The 22,556-nt window shown below is 38.3% G+C and overlaps 1 protein-coding gene across 4 annotated transcripts in view; it reads left to right on the top strand.

Annotated features, from left to right (window-relative positions):
- Positions 1-22,556, top strand: part of MYPN (myopalladin) — a 79,572-nt gene that overhangs the window by 35,983 nt on the left and 21,033 nt on the right. For all 4 annotated transcript variants that reach the window (XM_054204648.1, XM_054204650.1, XM_054204647.1 and 1 more), the window contains 10 exons: positions 1,193-1,368; positions 2,930-2,981; positions 5,133-5,280; positions 7,150-7,221; positions 7,437-7,578; positions 8,527-8,550; positions 10,578-10,694; positions 11,434-11,803; positions 13,864-14,451; positions 16,745-16,892. In XM_054204648.1, coding sequence (XP_054060623.1) covers positions 1,193-1,368; positions 2,930-2,981; positions 5,133-5,280; positions 7,150-7,221; positions 7,437-7,578; positions 8,527-8,550; positions 10,578-10,694; positions 11,434-11,803; positions 13,864-14,451; positions 16,745-16,892 — 1,837 coding nt within the window. The remainder of the gene's footprint in view (positions 1-1,192; positions 1,369-2,929; positions 2,982-5,132; positions 5,281-7,149; positions 7,222-7,436; positions 7,579-8,526; positions 8,551-10,577; positions 10,695-11,433; positions 11,804-13,863; positions 14,452-16,744; positions 16,893-22,556) is intronic.

The following is a 22,556-nucleotide window of genomic DNA, read 5'->3' as shown; positions in this document are numbered from 1 at the left end:
ACGTAGTTAAGAAAGCAGCAATAAACAGAAAACACAAATATTTTTGTGGAGTTTTATATCAGTCTATATTTATGAGAAAGGTTACGGCGAAGATGAATGCACCTTAATTTGCCTTTTCAAATTTAGCTAGTTATCTAAAAATACAGGTATTTCTGAGTATTGCCCTCATCATTAACTCTGGATCCCTATACATAGTACTACACCTTCTCTACAAAACCCAGACTATCTTATTAAATTTGAATCTGGTTCTGTAAACTCACCTGCTTATTCTCTTTCTGTTCTGTCTTTTCCTTATTAACAAGCAATAGCAATCGGGCCTGCTCTCCCCTCCTACTAGCTCTCAGGTTGAGCTGATGGTTACTGTCAGTAACACATCCCATGGAGCTGTCTTTTTAGGCGCTGCTTTTACTTTTGCTTGGGTTCCTGCATTTTCTACTGAAACCCTTCTGAACACTGAGGGACTTAGTAATGCCCTTAGACGAAAGCATGAAGTCTCTAAAGGGTCCAATATATTCTTGGATGTGTGGCTGGGTTTAAAAGAGAAACACAGCAATACGATGCAGAAAAGAATTCAAGGTCCAGCTGTCTCACTGGCCATGATCCTGTAAGGATGTGCCTCTATATTGTAATAGATCACTTCTCTTTCCTTATAATACACTTATGCATTCTTTTATAAAAAGCAGATTGTCTTAAATATATGGCAAAACAAACAGTAACATTAGAGTAAATTTCAGTCACATTCGGAATCAACGTGAACTTGGAATCACAAGATTGAGGGAAACGTATTTACTTTGGTTGTAGGGGTTTTTGCTACAGTTTAAGCTGTAACACAGCTCTGAATGTACCTCACGAGAAGTTCAGAGCTGGATTGATAGTGTTTCAAATTCAGAGCTCTTCTACTCTACTATTAAAATCTGTATATCAAGAAAAATATGTGCTAGAGTCACTTACACAAACTCGTTTGTTAGTATGTTTAAATACTGCAAAGAAAGGAGCTCTATTATTTGCTGTAATTGAATATGATGAAAATCATAAATATTTTATTCCTATGACTATTGATTCAACACTTGCCTGCAGTATTCTGCAATCTTCAGGCTAGAACCCACCCATTTTATCATCAGAAAGGCTTCGAACGTTGTCATTCTAGTTCTCAAGTTTTTTGCACTGATAAGCAATACTTTTTGCCTTGCAGGTGGTACTGTGAAGGGAAGGAGCTTGAAAACTCACCAGACATTCAAATTATCCAGACAGGTGATCAACACTCACTGATTATTGTTGAAGCTTTTGAGGAGGATACAGGACGTTACTCGTGCTTTGCTTCAAACATCTATGGAACAGACTCCACCTCTGCAGAGATTTACATAGAAGGTAATGTTAGAATTGTTGTGGAAATTGGTTGTTGAAATTGGTCATATGGGATTAAGATACTATAATGTATTTTGTGTGTTAACTGTGTAATAGATTTGTCACAAAAAATACATAACAGGGAGTCAACACTTTTCATCATTATAAACCTATTTATTATTTCTCTGTAAAATACTCTTTAGATAAGTGACTACCCTTTACATATAATTTTATTGTTTTGCTTCCCAGAGATTTTATATATCTCACTGCAAGATCAAAGTCTAGAAATATTCAGATTCTGATGGCACTTTGTATTTTTTGTCTGTGATACTCTGAAGAAATATAAGAACTTAAACTTTGTGTCTAATTCTTATTAATCCCTTTCCTACAATCATTCTTAAAAAGTGAATATAGGATAGCTTCATCCTAACCCATTATTGGGACCTTATAACCAAAACAAAAATGCCAGCCATTTGATATTTTGGTTGCACAATAGATGCTGTATATAAAACAGAATATATATCTGCAGATTTAGATCTCTCTCATTTCTCATTATGCTTTTTAATATATCCTACTTGGCTTAAGAGAGGTCTATTTATTATATTTCTTTGTAACACTTTTTTTGGGTAAGGTTTTAGATTGCATTCATCACTGTGCTAGCACAATTACAAATTTAGAATAAACACACAGAAATATTTTTTTCCCCTTTTGTCTTTTTTCCATTTCTCAGGCAGAGAAACACACTATGAGTACCATCACTGACAACAGTGGGACCATTCATAAATTGCAGCACCTACCCTCCTTAATACAAGGTTAATTTTGCTCTGCTGTTCTTCTTTCACGTCTCTAATCTGACAGTGAAAGGACGAATCCTTTTTTAGTATCTGCACTGCCCCTGACATTAATGGGAGATGTTTGTGCTTGGCAGGGATTTACTAGTTCTCGAGACTGGGGCCAAGGCCTGCCTCTACTGAACTCAGTGGATGTTGGATGGAAGCCATAGCTGATGGAGGTGCTCACTGGCAGGAACTGCAAAGAAAATGCAAATTCCAAATCCAGTGAAGGCTGAATCAGAAGTGTAAAATGTCTCAGTAAGACAGCTGTTGGTAAATTGAGCTAGTATCTTCTCCAAACTGTGCTACAAGGTATTAGTTTAAGAATAAAGGCTATGATTCCAGGTCTTTCTCTTTTTTTTAGACTTTTTTAAAAAAACAAACCTCGTAGTATCAAATGTCTGAGAAAAAAAAGCTCTTGATTCACAACAGCAATTACAGACTAAATCATACCAGTGGGATTTTAAAGAGAACCTGAGGAAGACCCAGGTATACATTCACTCTTGGATGCTGTTTTCTTCATTTCAGTCGCACCTCATCCCAAATCTGCCTTATGTCAATAGCAGTTCTGCATCTTACACAATATGCAACGTTGGTTCATTTCCACTGGAATGTGATCTTTTGTTTTGTCATAGCTTTATAATATATATCCTTAGAATGCTCTAGAGGAAATTTGAATCAAGGTTTTTATCATTCAGAGATAAACTTCTCCAAAAACCTCTCTGCTAAGTGATTTTTTTTCTTTTTCACAGGAGTCTCTTCTTCTGACTCTGAAGGTGAAATAATCAAAAACGAAATGGATCAGTAAGTTTAAAATCAGTTATATCTCCCATATTTCTTACAGTTAAAAAATACCTCACAAGTGTAGAGATTTCAGTTTCCATTAATATTTTGCAAATTCCAACACATTAGGCTTTTTGAATTTGTTTGGGTTATTTGGGTTGGGTTTTGATTGTGTGCTTGTTTGTTTGCTTTACAAATAGCGTGTATCAAATACACATTTGCTTGTGTGTCTTCAACTTTAGCTTGAGAATTGAAACTTTAATATTGAATATAAACGTAAGAAGAAATATGTTACCTTAAAGATTAAGCTACTGAAATTAATTTACTAGAACAGATGCCATTTGACTAGACACAACTTAAATACTGATTCAAGCATCTGACTTGGAAAAACAGTGTAGTAAAATTCCTCATGTGAAAATATGGTATGTCATGAAGTTTTTGGCAGAATATGGCTATACTTGGATTATTTAGATTTAAGATAAGGAAATAAATATGTATGAACCAGAGTAAACCAAAATGATGGATGTAAAAGACTACTTAATTATAAAAAGAAATAAAGGGTGTCAGACATGATCTAAAACCTGGGAAATAATTTTTTTTTTCCTAAATGAAATCCATTCCCTGTGCATTTAGAACCTGGTCCAATGCTGTTAAAATCTATAGTCTTTCAGAATCAAAGACTTTTTATTAACTGGAAAGGGAGTCAGACTGGTTGAAAACTAAAATAATCAATCTTTTATTTTTAAATCCTTTGTATGCATTAATTCAGCCTCAAAAGCAACCAGTGCTTTATAAAGAGGAAATTCTAATCAGGTAGACTTATGCATCCCTGTTTTTTTCCCATCATTTGTTAGGGAGGCTTATGCTCATTACAAATGTCATTTTCCTTTAAAATGCAAATAAAAAACACTGCTGTGTCTTTGACTGAAGACCTTAGGCTGACAGCAAATCCTGTCTTAGGTGACTTTTACTTCAAAGTCATAAAATACTCCAGATTGGATTGGTTTATGGACTTCGACAAATGTCAGGGTTTAATATAAAATTAAGATCAAGAAGATCTCAAAGGTTTTGGGATGAATTGCTAATTTTTTCATAATTCTAGCTCAGACTTTCACAAATGTCTCAAGCATAATGTTTTTTCTTATTCATCTCATTAGCTGTTAATGTAGCATCAATCATGATCCTGATCACCTGATGGTATCTCTAAGTTGCTTACCTCATTAAATTGTGAAGTAATGAATTGCATTCTGTATTTCTTAGGAAAAAAAGAATGCTGCTCTGACATTGTAGTGGGATGTCCTCAAATGACAGAATTATGAAAGATCAGTTTTGGGTGTCTTTATTTTTGCTTAGCTTCCAGCTGTCGTCACATGAATCCAAACACCTGCAATTAAAGGGAATTAATGTGAGAACAGGTGCAAAAAAGAGTTCACAATTTCAGAAGAGAAATCAGTGATCACAACAACTGTATGTTCACTCCTAGTAAGGCTTCTTCTGGTTTGAAGGCTGGCTTTCCTGGGGGGACCTGTGGTACATTCCAGAGCAGCCATTGCATACCTCAAACTGAAAAAAAGAAATCATCTCTTCATGGCCTGCATTATTTTACTTCGTGATAAAAATAAACAGGGACAACTCTTTTACTTCCATATAGAAACAACCTAGAAGTGAAGAGGTGCCAACGTGTACACTACCAACATTGCATGATATGATGGTCAGAAAGCATACATCTCTTTTTACTTTTCAGCAGTAAATTATTGAATCTGTACGCAAGCAGACCATGGTATTTTCATTACCTTATAGACCCAAATCTTCATACAAGCTCAGGGAGCAGTGCAAGAGAAACTAGCACTGTCCTCTGAGAAACTAGCATTGCCCTCTCACGCTGCCCAGAGCTGGGAAGAGCAGCTTTCAAGGCACAGTTGGGCCAATCCAAGCCATTTTATTAGATTTGGTGTAGCTGAACTAAGTATGAGAGATGAGAGTGGCAAGGTATGCAGCCTGATTCTTATAAAACGCAGTTTACCTAGGAGTATGCATCAGTTTCAATCAATTGGAATTCAATCCCAAAAGTGAGGCTGGGGTTGACATATTACTGGGATAGACGTAACTAAGGGACACACACATAGCTCCAGATTCTAATTAGAGAACTTGTTTTTGGTTAATATCTCACAGCAAACCAAAGCCAGCTGACACCTCCTTGAATGCAGCATCTCCTCCTGTCAGAACTGCAACCAAGCATCAAGAAACCTCCAAGGCACCATCTGCCACGGTTCAGCCTGTGTCTGTACCTGTCCAGCCTGTGTCAGCACCAGTTAATCAGGTAGGGGAGACAATATGGTGAATTTCAAGGACCAAAAGCAAGCTCTTAAAAAGGTGTTTCTTCTACAGTTTGTGACTCAGGACCTCCACATTTTCTAGTTTTTGCTTTGCTGTTGAACTTCAGCTTTGAACCTCGCAGCCATATAGCAGTTGCATACCCAGAAGAGATGTCCTGCCTACTAGCTAACCTTAGGAGCCGGCAAAGGGAAGGGAATCTTTCATAGCCGGGTTTCAGGCATCTCTGCGGCAGTGAGCAGAAGGAGAAGCTGCCGGTAGCTCAGCCAGTGGCAGGAACCTGCGTCTACTCCCACAGGCTGGGGGCTGCATGCCGAGAAGGGCAATTGTATGTTAGGCAACTCACCGGCCTCTTTGCATCGCAGACTGACTCATTCACTTCCGATAGCGGCAGCCTCTAACTTTTTCCTCTCCCTCTCTACAGAACTCACTTGAAATCATTTTCTTCCAATGAAACTTATTTTAAGCTAAATCATTTCACTGCTATGTTTTCTTTATATGTAGATATGCTTATTTACCACAAAACATTTTAATATCTGTATCAAAGAGTGTCTAATTAAAGTTAGCATGCAAACTCTTCATTGCAAACTATCAGAATATTTATATCTGTGATTTTTTTCCTAATGGGAAAGAAGAGCCATAATTACTGAAAAAAAGAACTGAAAAGTTAATGAGAAACTTGCTTTACACTGCCTTTTCAATGTTTACAGCCTACCATTAGGTGGTAACCAATAAACAGATACTAAATAGGTGAAGTAAAGCACCTTTTGACTACAAAGAAAATAGAACATTTTGACAACATTTTGACATTTTGACAGAGGTTGCCTAAGACAAGAGTGATAGTTATCTCAAAAATTACCACTTTTAATCTTGTTGGCTTATAAGACACCATCTATAACATTTGGCTATGTTTCCCGAGATACTGAATCACTAATCCTGCTGTTCTGGGGCAGCTTCTATTTCACTAAAATGAAAAACTCTATTAATCAAGTTATATGAGGAAGTTTCCCAGGAAGAGAATAATCTCATTCTGATTTCACTGAGTAGTATCAATAGGGTGATATTCCACCTCTGTAAATTCTTTGGTTTGGGCAAAAGAGATGAATTACAGTAGCAGTCACACACATGACTTAACTTTTCCTTATTAACATCCATAAGTATTTTGTAAGAATTTTTAAAAGGGGACTACCACCAAGCAGCCTACCTTGATTTACCTTAGTGATGCACTAATGAAAGATGTTATAATACACTGCAGTGAAGTTTTTCTTGCCGTGATTAACTCAGTAAGGCAATAAGGCCTTATTTATATAAAATTCTTTACTGTGAGGGTGGTGAGACACTGGCACAGGTTGCCCAGAGAAGCCCTGGATGCCCCATCCCTGGAGGTGTTCAAGGCCAGGCTGGATGGGGCTCTGAGCAGCCTGGGCTAGTGGGAGGTGTCCCTGCCCATGGCAGGTGGGTTGGAACTAGACGATCCTTGAGGTCCCTTCCAGCCTAAACCATTCTGTGATTCTATGATTCTATGAAGGCAATTCATAGAACGTCACAGCATTGTTGTTACTCGTGCAGTAACCCATCCAGGAAGATCACTAGCAGTTGTCTTCAATAGAGCAACTTTTATTCACTGTATTAAATATTTTGCTTTGGACTTCACCCACCAAAATCTCTTTTGTGTCATTCCAAAAGGGGAGTCCTACTTTAGCAGGGGAGTTGGACCAGATGATCTCTAGAGGTCCCTTCCAACTCTGAAAAATTCCGTGATTCCGTGATTCCATGAAAAGCATGTTTCTCCTGTATATGGAAAAAGATCTTCTGTAAACCTAAACATCATCATGTGATGTTTTGCAATCTACAGGCTCAAAGCCCCACTAACTATTTGCAAGGACTGGATGGAAGACCTATAATTGCTGCTCCTGTATTTACAAAGGTAATTTGTTCTATGACATATTTGAAAACTAGAGAGGTCTATTAATTGCATGGAAAGATAATTAAAATTTTCTAGCTATCAAAGATAAAAAAAGGAATTATGCATTTCTCTAAGCCATTCACGGATTTAAGTGGCTTTATGAAATCCTGCTGAAATCAGTATTACTTCTAGACCAATAAGACATTTACTGACTGTCTATTCATTTTCTCTATTAGATGTTACAGGATATTTCAGCTTCTGAGGGGCAGCTTGTTGTCTTTGAATGTCGGGTGAAAGGAGCTCCTTCCCCAAAGGTTGAATGGTATAGAGAAGGAACACTGATAGAAGATTCTCCAGATTTTAGGATATTACAGAAAAGTATGTTTCTTGTGTGGAAATATTGTGTCTAATAAAATATAGGCAAGCAACAAAATTGCTAACATAGCGACACTTTGAATTTCTTATTACAATGGTAAGAACTATATAAGCCATATCTATGGCAATAAATCTGGGTTCCAGAAGCCAAAACTGTGGATGAATTGAACAGCGTACTCACAGGTAGTATTTGTATGAGATTCCCCAAACTATTGAATTATTTTGCCTTCTGCTTCAATCCCTTTGCCACTTTAATGTCCTTTTATAATTCAGCCTTAGTTCTGCTGTTCGTTTTTGGTTTTGCACCATTTATGTAGAGTTCCATTGCCTGTAAATCTCTCATCTTTTAGTTAAGTGTATTATAATAGTGCTTATGGGCAGTCAATTGCTTATTTATCCACAAAAGTAACCTGATGTACATGTTAGCATGCTTACACATACGTGTGTGTGCACGTGATACATGATAGGTTGTAAATATATACTTCTACTTTAATTTTCAAATGCAGTTGAAACATCTGCAGTTTCCTCATAAGCCAATGGAATGCTAAAATTGCTAAAACTCAATAGAAATTCCTTAAATACCACACTAAATCAGAACTAAATGAAACAATGTTTTATCATAACTTGCTTTCACAGTGTAATAGTTTCAGAAATTCTCTTCAAGACACAATAAAGCAGTGTAAGATTGAAAAAAAATACTTCTTGCCAAATTTATTTCCTATTCCTAAGCTCTTAAAAGTGTTTGTAAGTGTTCATATTGTTCAGTGGATTTGATGTACCATTGAGTACAAGGCCTGGCTGTCTCCAACACCCCTTAAACAGAAAATTGGATCAAAAAGAATATTTTGTCCTATTGAGAAGAGCAAGCTTCATATTTAGTGCTTAAGAAAAAAAAAATACTGGCAAAAGTAAGTATATTCAGTCTACTAATTCTGCTCTTCTTCCCTTTAGAACCACGATCTATGGCTGAACCAGGTGAGGATCTTCAAAAGGCTCATTCTTTTTGCTTATACAAATGTGGTGGTTTAACCTCATAAAATAGTAATTATTTAAACTCCATAATCTAATTAACATAATTTCTCCTTTCCCCCACATTTTATAGCTACTAGTGAGATGCATTTCACTGTCTACTGTTCCATAAACATATAATTCGAATTAATTCTATTACTTTTGAAGAAAATAATGTTTCCATTCTGTTTTGACCCAGTTCTAACTTAGGACCTAAATGTTACCAGCTTTGAGATAAAGATTAATAAAATTCATGTATGAGGGGTCCCCGTATATCTGAGGTTCAGAAGTACACCAGATGATGTAGGACTGAGCTATTTTTATCTAGTTTACCAGTTAGGGAACATTGCATCAGATGTTTAGCCATGTCAGCCATTCGCTTTGCTCCCTATCAGAGTAATATGAGAGCATCACATCAGGTGTTCCACCCCCGATATCAGCAAATCTTATAAAAAAGTGGCTGGATTTGCTAATTTCAAGGGTCACAGCAGAATGTAGGCTACTCTGCATGATTTGAGCAAAGGAGCCTTATAGAGTTTGGTTACTTCTCCATGAGACAATCACTCACCCTGTTATGCTTTTCACTATATAAAGCTGCCCCCCTTAAGACAGAAAATTACCAAAAGAGCATTAATTCTTATGGAATATACTCCTTGCCCTATTAAAAGTTTTTTATGCCAAAAAGTGTCTTGAAAGAGACTCCCTCTCTCTGCAATGTCTCTCACTGAGGCTGAGGAATGAATAAATGGAGCTTCTACCAGAACCCACCGATGCTGTTCCTTTACTGTCCAGTGGCATCACTGCTGAGTAATGTGAAGCAGTTTTTAGAGGGTAATCAGTTGGGTGCAGTTGTCACTGCCTCATCACCTGCTGCTCATTCAGAAGGAATCTGGATTTCCATGCATGCAGTGGTTGGCAAATCCAAGTACTATAAATTAGATACTATAATGCCTTAAACTAGTTCTATAATCCTAGTACTATAATAAACTATTATTCTCCTATGGTTGTTAGCAAATAATCTCTTTGTTGCTACTAGATTTTCCTCAGTGATGACATGAAACAATCAAGTTTAAGTGTGGTATGGTCTTCTACAGAAATACTCATAACACACTAATCCTGTAGGGGTTTAGGAAAGTTTCTTGCAAAATGGTAGCAAAATAGTCACTGACTAGCTGAAGAAATGCTATCAGCCCACACTTCAATACACTTTAGATTTTACTCTTCCTCGCCATCCCAGCTACCCAGACAAATGAAAGATTTAAAATCCCATCACCATAGGTATTTATTAACTGGTACTGCTGCCTGGACATGTCAGATACTGGTCGGACAGGAATGTCAGAACACCAGATGGACTTTTCAGGACGGAATTTAATTTTTGCTAGTCCAATTTTGCTAGCACATTTTTGATGCCCATTGGTCTTCTTCACAAAGACGTGAAAAGACAACTTTCTATAAGCACAATTATCACAATCCCCTCTATCTGCAAATCTGCACCAGTACTTTTGGAAAATGCCAGCTAGCCCTTATGTACGTGTTTAGTATTTATTCATCTTACAGGCTGACTCCATTTGAATGGTTCCCAGTTAATTATACCTAAACTTCCAATCCGCAGAGATAAAAATGCATCTATTTGAGTGAGTTGCGAGTACGGAGTACACTATATTTCTCCAAATTAAATTTTAAGTTCTTCAAAGAGAAAGTCTGTACTTCGTGTGATTAGGAAAACATTTTCTAATGTTTTCCGAACACTGCTGACACCTGTTCTTCACTTTCGTTGGGCATGCTGGAGCACAGAGGATACCAGTTGGTGCAGACAATGCTGATAACAGCTGCTGCACACAAAGGCTGCCAAAATTGATAATACTTATGAAACTAAAATCAAACTAAGCAAGGTGGAAAACCTCAAGGAAATGTCCCTGAGGGTAGTCAAGGCTTTGTCTGTTTGTTCAATGTGTGTTCACTTCAAGTAATAATACTGCTCTGATGCTTTGCAGAGGAAATTTGTACTCTCGTTATTGCTGAAGTATTTTCAGAGGATTCTGGCAGTTTCACCTGTACTGCAAGCAATAAATATGGCACAGTATCTAGTATAGCTCATCTAACTGTCAAAGGTAAGAGTTTGCTCTCGTCCTGTGCTTGCTAGTAAAAACAAGCTGAGTAGGCTGCTGCACTGTGCAGTCCAGGCTGCTTATGGAACATACAGATTGCGATGGCTTTTCAGAGTGTCCTTCCCCAATTAGAAATGTGAAGGAACAAGGAGCATTAGGGAATTAATCCCACATAGCCATTCCAAAAACTTAACTCTTGCTGATCTCAAGATTTGGGCAATAGCGATTTTTAGAATCTCTATGGACTGTCTAGTTTGCTGTTTCAATAACCCTTTGGTGCAGAGCCCAAAGGAGGAAACCTCAAAGCAGATTCTTTCATACTGCCTACACAGTTTATGCTCCCAAGGCACTAAGCAGTTAGGTGAGCAAAGTACAGTACACAAAAGCATAATGCACTGTCGACTCCAATTCAGCTCAAGTTCTGGCAGGGTTCTTCATAACCAAAAAGCTAGAGCATTCTCTGAAAAGAAAGTCTGTATTTCAAAGATGCTGGTGGAATTCATGGGGGACATGGCTGAAGACCACTGCTGGATCTTCCAAACTAGAACTGTGTCTCCTTTTCCCCCACCTTTACAATATGCCTTTATTAAGGGAATTTGTTAAACAAAAGAGGTCAAACAACTCAGCCCAACAGTTGGAAGGACATCAGAGTGAATTTTTCCAACTGTAACTTTTGTGATTTCATTTCACTATAATTTATGGTATTTACATATCACTAAAAGTTTGATGTTTGCTATTTCAGCATCTGAAGACAGCAATAATGCTGCTACCCTTCACACAATGAGCTCAATCAGCTTAATTGCTGCTGAACATCAACCTCCCCCACATACTCCTTCCCATCATGTAGTAAATCAAACCCCTAAACCTAAACTTGAAGGTGTTCTCGTGAACCATAATGAACCCAGATCGAGTTCCAAGATAGGTCTCCGTGTGCACTTCAAGCTGCCTGAAGATGATAAAAGAAGTGAATCATCATCAGAGGATGGACCTGGTGCTACAAACCAAATCAGACCCAACTATTTCCAAGAGAGGATAAACGGACAGCCAATGAAAATACCCGAGCCAACATCACCATCCAAGGAACCCCCCCCCGTACTGGCTAAACCAAAGCTGTAAGTAAGAGGGATTTTACGTCTCAGGAGCATCGCTGGTATTATTTAGTATTCATAGACCAGGACACTACTGCACTAGAGCAAAAAACTGAAAGGCAGAACAAAAAGATAGTCAGTATCACATGGTGCTGGCCTAATTAACTATACTCTTAGAAAACATATTCTACAGAGCTAAATATTCTATTCTGTATGTCCCTCTTGGAAAAAGTATGCTCCAAATTTAAAAGGAAAATGTTTTCCCTTTGGAATTTTATTTAATTCCACAATCTTTTCTGCTGTTGTTCACAAAAGGTGAACAACATTGCTTTTATGTAGGCAGAATAAAAGCAGGTTCTTCAAACATACCTCACTCAATTCTGAGTATGCAATTTTGCCAAAACCAGACATATTCAGTCTTATACGTAGTATGCGCTAGCAACTAGCTAGCAACTATAGTCCCAAAGGCCGTGCCTCATGACTTTTATGTCTCACAAATGTAATCTCCTAAAACACATAAAATACTTGGAAATGTTTGATAATGTGAAACCACTTGAACCAAAAAGCACCCGCATGATTAGTGCACTGTGAACTCAAGGGGAAATTTTAAGAAGTAGTGTAGTTTTCTTAGAGGACAATTTATGGAATTCACGCTGGAGTTTATTAAGAAACATCTTTTCAGCAGTTTTGAAACCTCCCAAATCTACTTTAACAAAAAGCATGCAGAGTCCTTAATTTCATTTCTTAAATAGGCAGAAGCTTTAACTAAAGGCTCAGGAAGGCCTTTATAAAGCAATTCATTGGTACTCTTAAGCAGGGATGTAATTTCATAGCATAAACATTACAAGTGAGATGACAGAACTTACATACCATGTAGCAGAGGAAGAACTTGGAGTAGTGTTTTTCAAATTTTTTAAGCCCATATTCATAGCCCTATTTATTTTCAGAGTTACGGTGTGTTTAGGAGGGGAGTAGAAGCAGTATTTAAGTTGTCCAATGCTTGTATAAAGCAGAATTTCTCTCAACTCCCCCCCACCCAGGTTAACAAAGGAGTGCATTATTGTGCAGATGTATATATGAAGCACACAAAATCAGGACTGCAAAACTTCTAACTCTCTAGGATTCTATTTTTGAAAGCTTGAAATTGTTATCTTTATCTACCTTTAACGTGATTTTTGTTTAGTACATTATAGAAACAATAATTCTTTTAAATAAAAAGAAATTCTGTTGACTTCATGTATTCGGTTTGCCAGTACCGGTTGTGGTTGGTCTCTACTACATTTTTCACTTTTTAACAATAGTTATTTAATACTCGACAATTTATTATATGATCATTTTCCATATCCTCTACGTCCTTTTTGTTTTGGAAGGGAAAAAGTTAGCCTGTTTTCCATATGCTGTATTTCCATATACATAATAACTAAATAAACCACTTGACAAGGCAAAAATAATTTTCCTTAATTGCAAAGTAAAAAAGCCCTGAAGACATATACAGAAGATAGCATCTAGGAAACAACAATTGCACGAAATGCAAATCCTCTCTGAATGATGCACTCCTGCCTGTCACCGAATGTCAACACCACCTAAACTATGTTAGTAGTATCTCTTTTGGTCAATTACTACAAAGCTTTATTAACCAAAATGCTGGTTTCAGGACTCACTTTAACAGAGCTAAATAACTGCGACCTAGCTTACAAATGCTCATTTAAAATCCGATAAACCAAATTCTGCTCTTATTTACACAAGCAGAGAGGTACTAAGGTGACATAGAGCAGAATTTGACAATGCTATCCCTTAAATTTCTTCAAGTAAGACTTATATATATATTTCAGTCAAATAATTTTCAGACAAAAAGCTTTGATGCCTCTGGCAAAGAAGGGGAGAGGAAGGAAGTTTGTTTTAGTAGAAAACTAATATTATGCTCTTCTCATAATGTTAGAGAACATGTCATGTAGCAATTTCCCCTACCTCTTACTGTATCACAGGAAATAGAATTTTTCTCTCACAATTCACATGTGGAAACGTAGTCAGCCAGCATGTTCAGGGCTCTTGACCAATTTTGCTCATCTTTGTTTTATATGCAGTGATCAGACCCAGTTAAAACAGCTCCAGAACCAGGTCTTGCTTGAACAACAGCAGCTGTATCAGACATCTACAAGAGAGCTGTCATTCAACACAGCATTATTGAATTCTGCTACTTCACTCCATCAACAGTCCACCTCAACTATGTACAAACAAAGCAAAGCCTCTGCTTCCCAAGCATTCAGCTATACCCGACCTAAACAGTTCCTACCATCACAAAGCACTCCACCTACCAGCTCCTCTTCAAGCTCCTCAGTTACAACATTCAGTAACGTCCCTCAAGGAACTCAAAGAACAAATAACAAGGAAAATTTCACAGGAAATCCTCCATCTGCCCAACCAAGGTCTTCAGGAGGGTTTACAAACAAAAGCGAACAGTCCCTACCAAGCCCTAAAGAATCCACGGTGCCTCCATTAACACTTTCTACATCTAGTGTAAAACAGTTTCAGCCACAGAGTGTGACTCCTGCTCCTCTCTCCCCAACGGGCCGAATTCAGAATCCTGTAGCTTTCCTTAGTGCTGTTCTTCCTTCATTTCCTACTGTGCCATCAACCAACGCTATGGGACTGCCCAGAAGTACACCAGCCACGTAAGTAGCGTAAACCATATCTGCAGAAGCAGGGACCAGATATACTCATAAAGGAAACTAAGATCTATCTCTGTTCAAGGCTTCGGTGCGGAGCTTACTGAAATGCAAGTCATTCATAAAACAGAAAAGCAAGTTATTCATATATTCTGGTCATTTCACCTAACCTTTACATTCAGCTAAGAAAGGATGGGATAGTAGCTTCTACAATAAGACACATCAAGGATAAGATAAATTAAAGATAGAGAAATGTGAGTTTATAAACAGATATATACAAAAATTTGGGGGCGCAGAGATTCATAAGAGTGTACTAGTGGGAGAAAAGAGATTTCATAAGTTTGCAGGATAAGTCACTCCAAGACCATTTGCCTATATGAGCTATAAAAACATTCTTGCCTATTGTAAGCAACAAGTAAAGTTTTAAAACGTACCTCATAATGTAAGTTATTTCTTAGTCCAGTAAATCTAAAAAATAAGGTATGTAAAAGTATTATTCTGGTTGCAATACTTTCTATATTTAAAGTCCCACAGAAAACCTCAGAAGAGTTAATGGTTTGCACATAAATATTTTAATTGACAGCCAGCATGATTTCTGTGACAAAATGGCTACCACCATACAAGAAAATAAGTATGATGATGTATGGGAAAGGTTGTGCCCTTAAGAGTTCCTTCTTTACTGGTAGAGCTGAAATTAATGTGGACTCTGTAAACCCTGTGTTAGCATGGTTAGCACCAGTAGATTAATACAACTTTTTATCCATAGAACTCCAAAGTAAGGAATATTTCCCCCTTTTGCCAATGGTACACTTCAAGGTAGCGACAGCCATCAGTAAGTCACAATCTCCTAATTACTCTGCTGATGCTACATCAACCATTCCGTAGTTACAACAGAAAAAGCGTGCCTGTGTACATAACATTCACCACCCTGTGTGCCAAGGAATCCTGCCTTCACACCATTATGGCAGACTTCCTAGTTGCCCAGCACAGCCACATAACTGCCATCACCCTGTGGCACACGCCTGGAGGCCTTCACGGTGCTGGTATCACAGGCAGGCATACATAACAAAGTTACAAGCTTCACAGTGAAGGTCTTAACTACACCCAACTCAAGCCTTCAGCCTCCTTTCACAACATTGCACCAGCAAGCAAAAATCAGCTGCAACTACTCATCCACTCCCCTTCCTCCCCTTCAGAGCTGGTGCACAAGTGCTCGAGCACTATTGTCTTTGCATTAATGACACTTAAACCCTTGCAAAGAGCTTTACCTCTTCTAACTGCTGTACAGGCTTTACCAAATATATCCTTACAATATGCCTACCAGGTAGAGCAGTTCATTATTGTTTTTTTCATTTCACCTTTCCTAGGGCCTGGCCCAGAGGTGAATTCCCACATAACTAGAGCTCATCACGCTGAGATTCAAATCTAGATCTCTACATGGGAGAGAGTCAAAGTGGGGGTACAAAAGGTCAGGAAGGAACCTGAACAACATCTGTGCTAATCTGTGAATAACTATTGAAGTTTCAGCTTCCTTTTTTGGCATTATCAGTGATAATATTTCTGGTGACAAAAGCAAAAAGAGATCACCATGTCTGCAGAACAACAAAAGGAAGATATCTTGCACAGCAATCGTCAGTTGTGCAGTTTTACCTAAACCCCCTGTTATCGAGATCCCAACCCCTGATGATCTACTAGAACGTTGCACACTCTCTAGAAGCTGCTGTGCTTCAGCACTGCACTCTCACAGTCTCCTGACAGTCTGAGTTAAGAACTTAACTATTTTCAAACCTTACAAAAACAAAACTGACTATATCTATAAAATAAAAATAAGAAGAACTGTTGATGTTAGGTGACATAAAGGGCTAGGAGAAATGAAAGAAGAAAAAGTTCATGGAAAGAGTAAATGATCAATGAAGATGTGAGATAAAGATAAACAAGAAAATGTATTAACTTTTACATTATTGCCTGATACAAATTGTATACCTATGGTAACACCTATACAATTTTTTTTAGCATTGTGACGTCATTATTCCAGGATAAATATAAATGGAACTTAGATGCTTATTATAGTATTATAATGCTTATTCTCTTTAAGATGCGTGTCCTTAATTCCTAGTGGAATGGGATGCACCATTAAAATAGTACCAAAAAAATAAAATCCCATACTGTGCTTTGGCTTCTACATAAATAAATAATAGGTTCCTCCAGACAACTGAAGCGTAACATATATCACACATGTGACAAAAAAATATATATATACTGGTTGCTGCGTTTTCGTATCAGAATTTTCTTTTAATAGTCCAACCCAGGGATTAACAAAGAAAAACCTGAAGCCCCTGCCATTAGCAACAGATGATTCTATTCGGGAAAATAAAGCTGCACTTGTAAAGGACCTGGAAAGAAAACTGCATTTCAGAGAGGATATTAATCAAGAAAGTAGCCAGCAGGTAAGAAAATCGAGTGTTCTTAAAATAAATTTCACGCATGAACAAGACATGTATTATGACTTGTGGAACAAAAGGTGTTTGTGTGGTTGAGCTGCCACACTGCTTTGCAGAGTGAGCTTTTCTGGTAAGTACTGGTTTGGAATAGCAAACTGGAGCTTTAAATAGGAAGTATGAGGGAATGCAGCTGTAGAGGGTTTACTTTATGACCGAGTAGCATTTTTAATTTCTGATCATGTCTATTACAGACCAGTAGGAAAGTAAAACTTTTTTCTTTTCCTGAAAGCTTCTGTACATTGGATTTCATTTTTTCACTTTACAAGTTGCTCAACTCATTGCACACAGACACATTCATACACTATATATTTTTAATACAAATTAAGGAGTAAAGTAATCAAACTGTTTAAGAAAAGGCTTCCGTTTTTACTTTGGCTGAAGTAAAATGTGGTATTCAATTTTCAGCATTAAACCTTTTTTTCCAAATCTCCTGATTTACATGAATTGACAGGGACTTGATGGAAGTTAATAAAGTTTTTGGTAGCTGTTACTGGCATACAGTGAACTTTAGGCCTAGCATTACTAGGGTTTAACAAAATAATAAGCCTTTTACAAAGTTCAAAAAACTAAGTATCAGTTGATTCTTAACTGGAATCAATAAATTCACTGGATCTGGGCAATGTCTATGAAATTAAAGAAGAAACAAAAAATGAAATAATATTTTGAGGTTGAAATCATTGTAAATTAGGTTCAACCACCCTTGAATGACAGTGGGACACAGGAAGGAGTGCTAGATAGCTGTTCTCTCTGTAGGCGATGAAGCTACTCTCAGCTTGGCCACGGAGCCCTCCATAGCTGTCCCGCCAGCTCAGGCTTAACGCAGCAAATAATGGTTTACCCTGATCTGTCATCAACAAGGGAACTTTTCTCAACGTCTGTTAGCCCTTCGGACAGAGAACATGCACAGATAAGCAAAAAGCCATGGAGTCCCTGGAGCAAATTACCCTCTGTGGACAACTCCAGTGTAATCCCTGTTTTTTTAATATTGCTGTTGACCTTCTTTCTGACAGATCACGCTGCCAAAGCGCTTTGTGTAAAACAACTGGCAAGCGGTATGTTTTGCAGATGAATCACAAGTGTTACAATTTGTACTTGCTATGGTAGTAAGACAAATTATTTAGAGAGCTACTGCGAAATACCAATCAGTCTTTCGAGTTAACTGCATGATAACCTCTTTAGAAGCAACGACCACTACTAGTGTCAAAGTTATCTGCTGACAACAAAAGTTATTTATACACTTATTTGCTATTCTGTATGACACCAAACTAAAATCTTGATTCCCATATCCCCCCAACACTGCAAAACTTCAAAGCTGGCACTTCTCTAATTGTTATGGTAATTAGAATGCCAATGGTAATGACGTAGAAAATAATTTTAGGATTGCTCAATAAAAGTTCCCTCATTTTCCACTCAATTCCCACCTTCAATCATTTCTGATTTTATTCTTCCACATCCAGGAAAACCACTGCTCAGACTGACTCCAGCAAATTCAAGTCTGAGTTTTCTCCACAGTGAAAGTAGTGATTATTTAAAGAGATGAGAGGATGCAGAGTGTTTTCCAAAATTCCTATTGCTTTGCCATTTATAGAACAATCAACATCATGAGAATAGTATGTTGGAGTGCTGGATTCACACCCAGAAATTTTGTCCTGTTTTTTCCTCTTGTAGTTAACACTGAATTTAAAAGGAGACATTTTGATCCTATACATAGCATATCTGCATTAAATTGATTATTATAATGGTAGGGAAGGGCTTCTTATTCACTTTCTCATAAATACAAATGCAACTTTCCTCTGTGTGAGAGATCACTGCATAGTGGAGTACAGCATCCAATAAGAACCTCGAAGTGTTGGCTTCTACATGCTATTTTAAAAATTCCTTCTCATAAAAAGTACCCTATAGCATATTCTTATTTAGAGAATTGTACTGTAACCCCATATTTCAATAGCAGCATTTGGACTCATTTACAGCATCTGCAGAGCATGTAGGGATCATCCAGAATGAAAGCTGCAGATGACAAGTCTGTACCTTAAAGTACTGGTATTGTCTTATATTACTATATAAAGTGCAGTAATGAACGTGAGTGATTTACATCCTGGTGCTCTATTTATCTATCATTGACTTCCATATGAAAAGTGTTCAGTGTACAAGCAAGATTTTCCTAAGTGTCAGCATTATGCACTCAGCATGGTATCTAATAATCCAGATGTACTCCTCCTGTTTCATCCAGTACATCATTCATCACCAACAATAAAGAAATCCAGAATCAGAATGGAGTCGGTAATTTTGCTGATGTTGCACGAGACAGAAGAGATTAGTCTCTGATCGTCTACGATAATCATGCAGTGCTGACAGACATACAAATATGATTTTGCTAGCTGTAAATATGATCAAGTACATGCAATAACAAGCTGTCATTTTTACCAGAAAAAAACCCAAAACACTATACCTGTCATTTATGCAGATGGTAGTATGCTATATTGCCAGATGAAATTTCATCACAATTAGGAGTGTTGAAAAAAATATGGTTCAGTTATACCAAAAGTCTTCAGTCAGATTTGCTCAGTTCTTTCAAACAGAAGATACACTAAATGAAGATTAGCTTTACGCAATTGCAGGAAGAAGTTAGGACAAATCCCAGGATCTAGCTCAGTTTCTTCCTTGGCCTGAAGACAGTCGAATTCCTAACTCTTAACACCCATAAGGACAGCCTAACTCCTTGCCAGTGGGTTCGTGTACCGTTGGTGCTGTCCCAGGTTGCACAAATAATTAAGCACTCTTTATCAGCAGGATAAAAATCCAGAAAATCCACCTTTCAGATCCATAACAGGAGACCTGAGCCTTTCTCTGACCTTCTCCAGCTCAGTGAACAAAACACAGGACTTTTAGGCAGTGTGGAACAGGCTCTCCTTTAGCAGGACATTTCAGAGAGCATTGCAGCTTAACGGTTAGGGTTGCTTAAGGAAGCTGCTAGTTTGTGTTGGAGAAAAGAAACAGACTGAGAGAGAGAGAAAAAAAAAAATCAGTCTCCTGCCTAGCAACTAGGACAAACACCTGGATTCTTGTCGTTGCTGTAGTGGATGTTTCAGTGTTTCTGCAAAGTGAAACAGGACAAGGAGGACAAAGAAATTCCCTGTCCACTCATCTCCACCCCCATCATGTTATTAGCATGGAGCTCAGAGCTTCCTCTTGGAGACTGAGGTTGAAATCCTGTGAGACAAAGCATCCAAGTCTCATAACCCCAATGAGCACCTGGGCTACTGCACCATTTGATGAAAGGAGAGCACAGCCAGTGTTATCTGCACTTCCCAAAATCTACCAGTCTAGTCCATTAGGCCTTTTTTATCTTCCTTACAAGTAAAATATCTTGTTAATGTTCAATTAGAATATGTCATGTAAAATCAAAAAGACGGGTGGGGAGTAAAGGGCAGACAGAGAATTTGAGGGGAATTTGGCAAATGGAAAAAATAGAAATGTGTGATGCAAACTGATTCTTTTACCCTGGTATTTGGAAATAGGCTTCACCAATGGGACTATAAATAAAGGAAATTCAGCTTTACAGGCAAAACTTAGAAATTAATTATATTACTGCCTCAAAACTTTGCTATACAAATAATATAAAAAAGAAATATGAGGTAATTAAACACCAAAGTCCTGTACAATAATAAAAATAAAGGAAATAACAGTGCAATAATAAAGGAAAGTTAAGTACCTAGGCCTGGTTTCTATCTTTTGGTTATAAGAACTACTGTGCTGACATATCTGTGTCATTTACTATGAAGAATATCATGTGGCAACGCTGGTTGGTCGTGTTTATGTAAGACCCAGATAGCAGCGTGGTCACTGCCTTATTTTTAGGACAAAAGTAAACCTACAGCTGTTTAGAAACTTACGCACAGCGCTCACACCAAAATGCTTTACTTTTCCTAGGGAATACTTTATAAGAAATTTCAGAGCAGAAGAGATGCAAGGTTTGTCCAAAAGCTTTTCAATTGTTAAAAACTACAGCCTGTAAAGCCATATGCAGAACCCAGCTAATCACGCAGGCCACATCACCACTAACAGCTCAACACTGATCAAACAGAATCAACTCCTCTCGGTTCCTGTACTAAGCAGTCAGCCTCAGAAAGGTCACAGAATCATAGAATCATAGAATTGCTGAGGTTGGAAGGGACCTTTAAGATCATCAAGTCCAACCATTAACCTACCCTGACAAAAACCACTTCTAAACCATGTCCCTAAGTACCACATCTACCCTTTTTTTAAACACCTCCAGGGATGGTGAATCCACCACCTCCCTGGGCAGACTATTCCAATGTTTAATAACCTTTTCAGTGAAAAAATGTTTCCTAATATCCAATCTAAACCTCCCCTGACATAACTTGAACCCGTTTCCTCTCGTCCTATCACTTGTCACCAGGGAGAAGAGGTCAGCCCCCATCTCTCTACAACCTCCTTTCAGATAGTTGTAGAGGGTGATAAGGTCTCCCCTCAGCCTCCTCTTCTCCAGGCTAAACAACCCCAGCTCCCTCAGTCGTTCTTCATAAAGTTTGTCCTCCAGACCCCTCACCAGCTTTGTAGCCCTTCTCTGGACACGCTCCAACACCTCAATGTCCTTCTTGTAGCGAGGGGCCCAAAACTGAACGCAGTACTCGAGGTGGGGCCTCACCAGTGCCGAGTACAGGGGGATGATCACTTCCCTAGTCCGGCCCACCACACTATTCCTGATACGGGCCAGGATGCTGTTGGCCTTCTTGGCCACCTGGGCACACTGCTGGCTCGTATTCAGCCAGCTGTCCACCAACACCCCCAGGTCCTTTTCTGCCGGGCAGCTTTCGAGCCACTCTGCCCCAGTCCTGTAGCGCTGCATGGGGTTGTTGTGACCCAAGTGCAGGACCTGGCACTTGGCCTTGTTGAACGTCATACCATTGGCCTCAGCCCATCAGTCCAGCCTGTCCAGATCCCTCTGCAAAGCCAACCTCCCCTCAAGCAGATCAACACGCCCGCCCAGTTTAGTGTCATCTGCGAACTTACTGAGGGTGCATTCGATCCCCTCATCCAGATCATTGATAAAGATATTAAAGAGAACCGAGAACCACCAAGAACTCTGTTCCCCAGAGCACAAGAATCACACTTTCAATTGCTCAAAAAATCTTGCTCAAAAACAAGCTTCACATCATCTCTCAAAGGTCAGCAAATGTAGGTAATTTTGGACTAAGGATGGAAATTAAACCACAAGGAGTCCTCACGGAAACTTGTTTGCTCTGTACTAGAAATAAGAAGAGATTTAAGAACCTGACCAAGACAAATTATCAGATCTTGATATTAATAGGTATAAACTCCCAATAATCATGGGAATGAATAGTTGAACTTGGAGCTGTCTTGGACTTGGAGCTGTCTTCTCAAGACATAGATCTAATCAACAACAAAGTACAGACAGGTTTTCCTGGTAAAGATCCTGGCTTGCAGAACTCATCACCTAGGAAAGGGAACCTGAGCTCCTCATGCTTTCACACACACTCCTCCAGCTGAGAAGTCTGTGGGAGTTGGAGATGCAAACTTCATTTGCTTTCTGTCTTCCTCTTGCTCAATCACTTTGAACTGAACTGT

The sequence above is a fragment of the Rissa tridactyla genome, chromosome 6, assembly GCF_028500815.1.
Source record: "Rissa tridactyla isolate bRisTri1 chromosome 6, bRisTri1.patW.cur.20221130, whole genome shotgun sequence".
Taxonomy (NCBI): Eukaryota; Metazoa; Chordata; class Aves; order Charadriiformes; family Laridae; genus Rissa; species Rissa tridactyla.
Note: the sequence above shows the minus strand (reverse complement) of the source record. Positions and strands in the feature narration are given on the sequence as shown.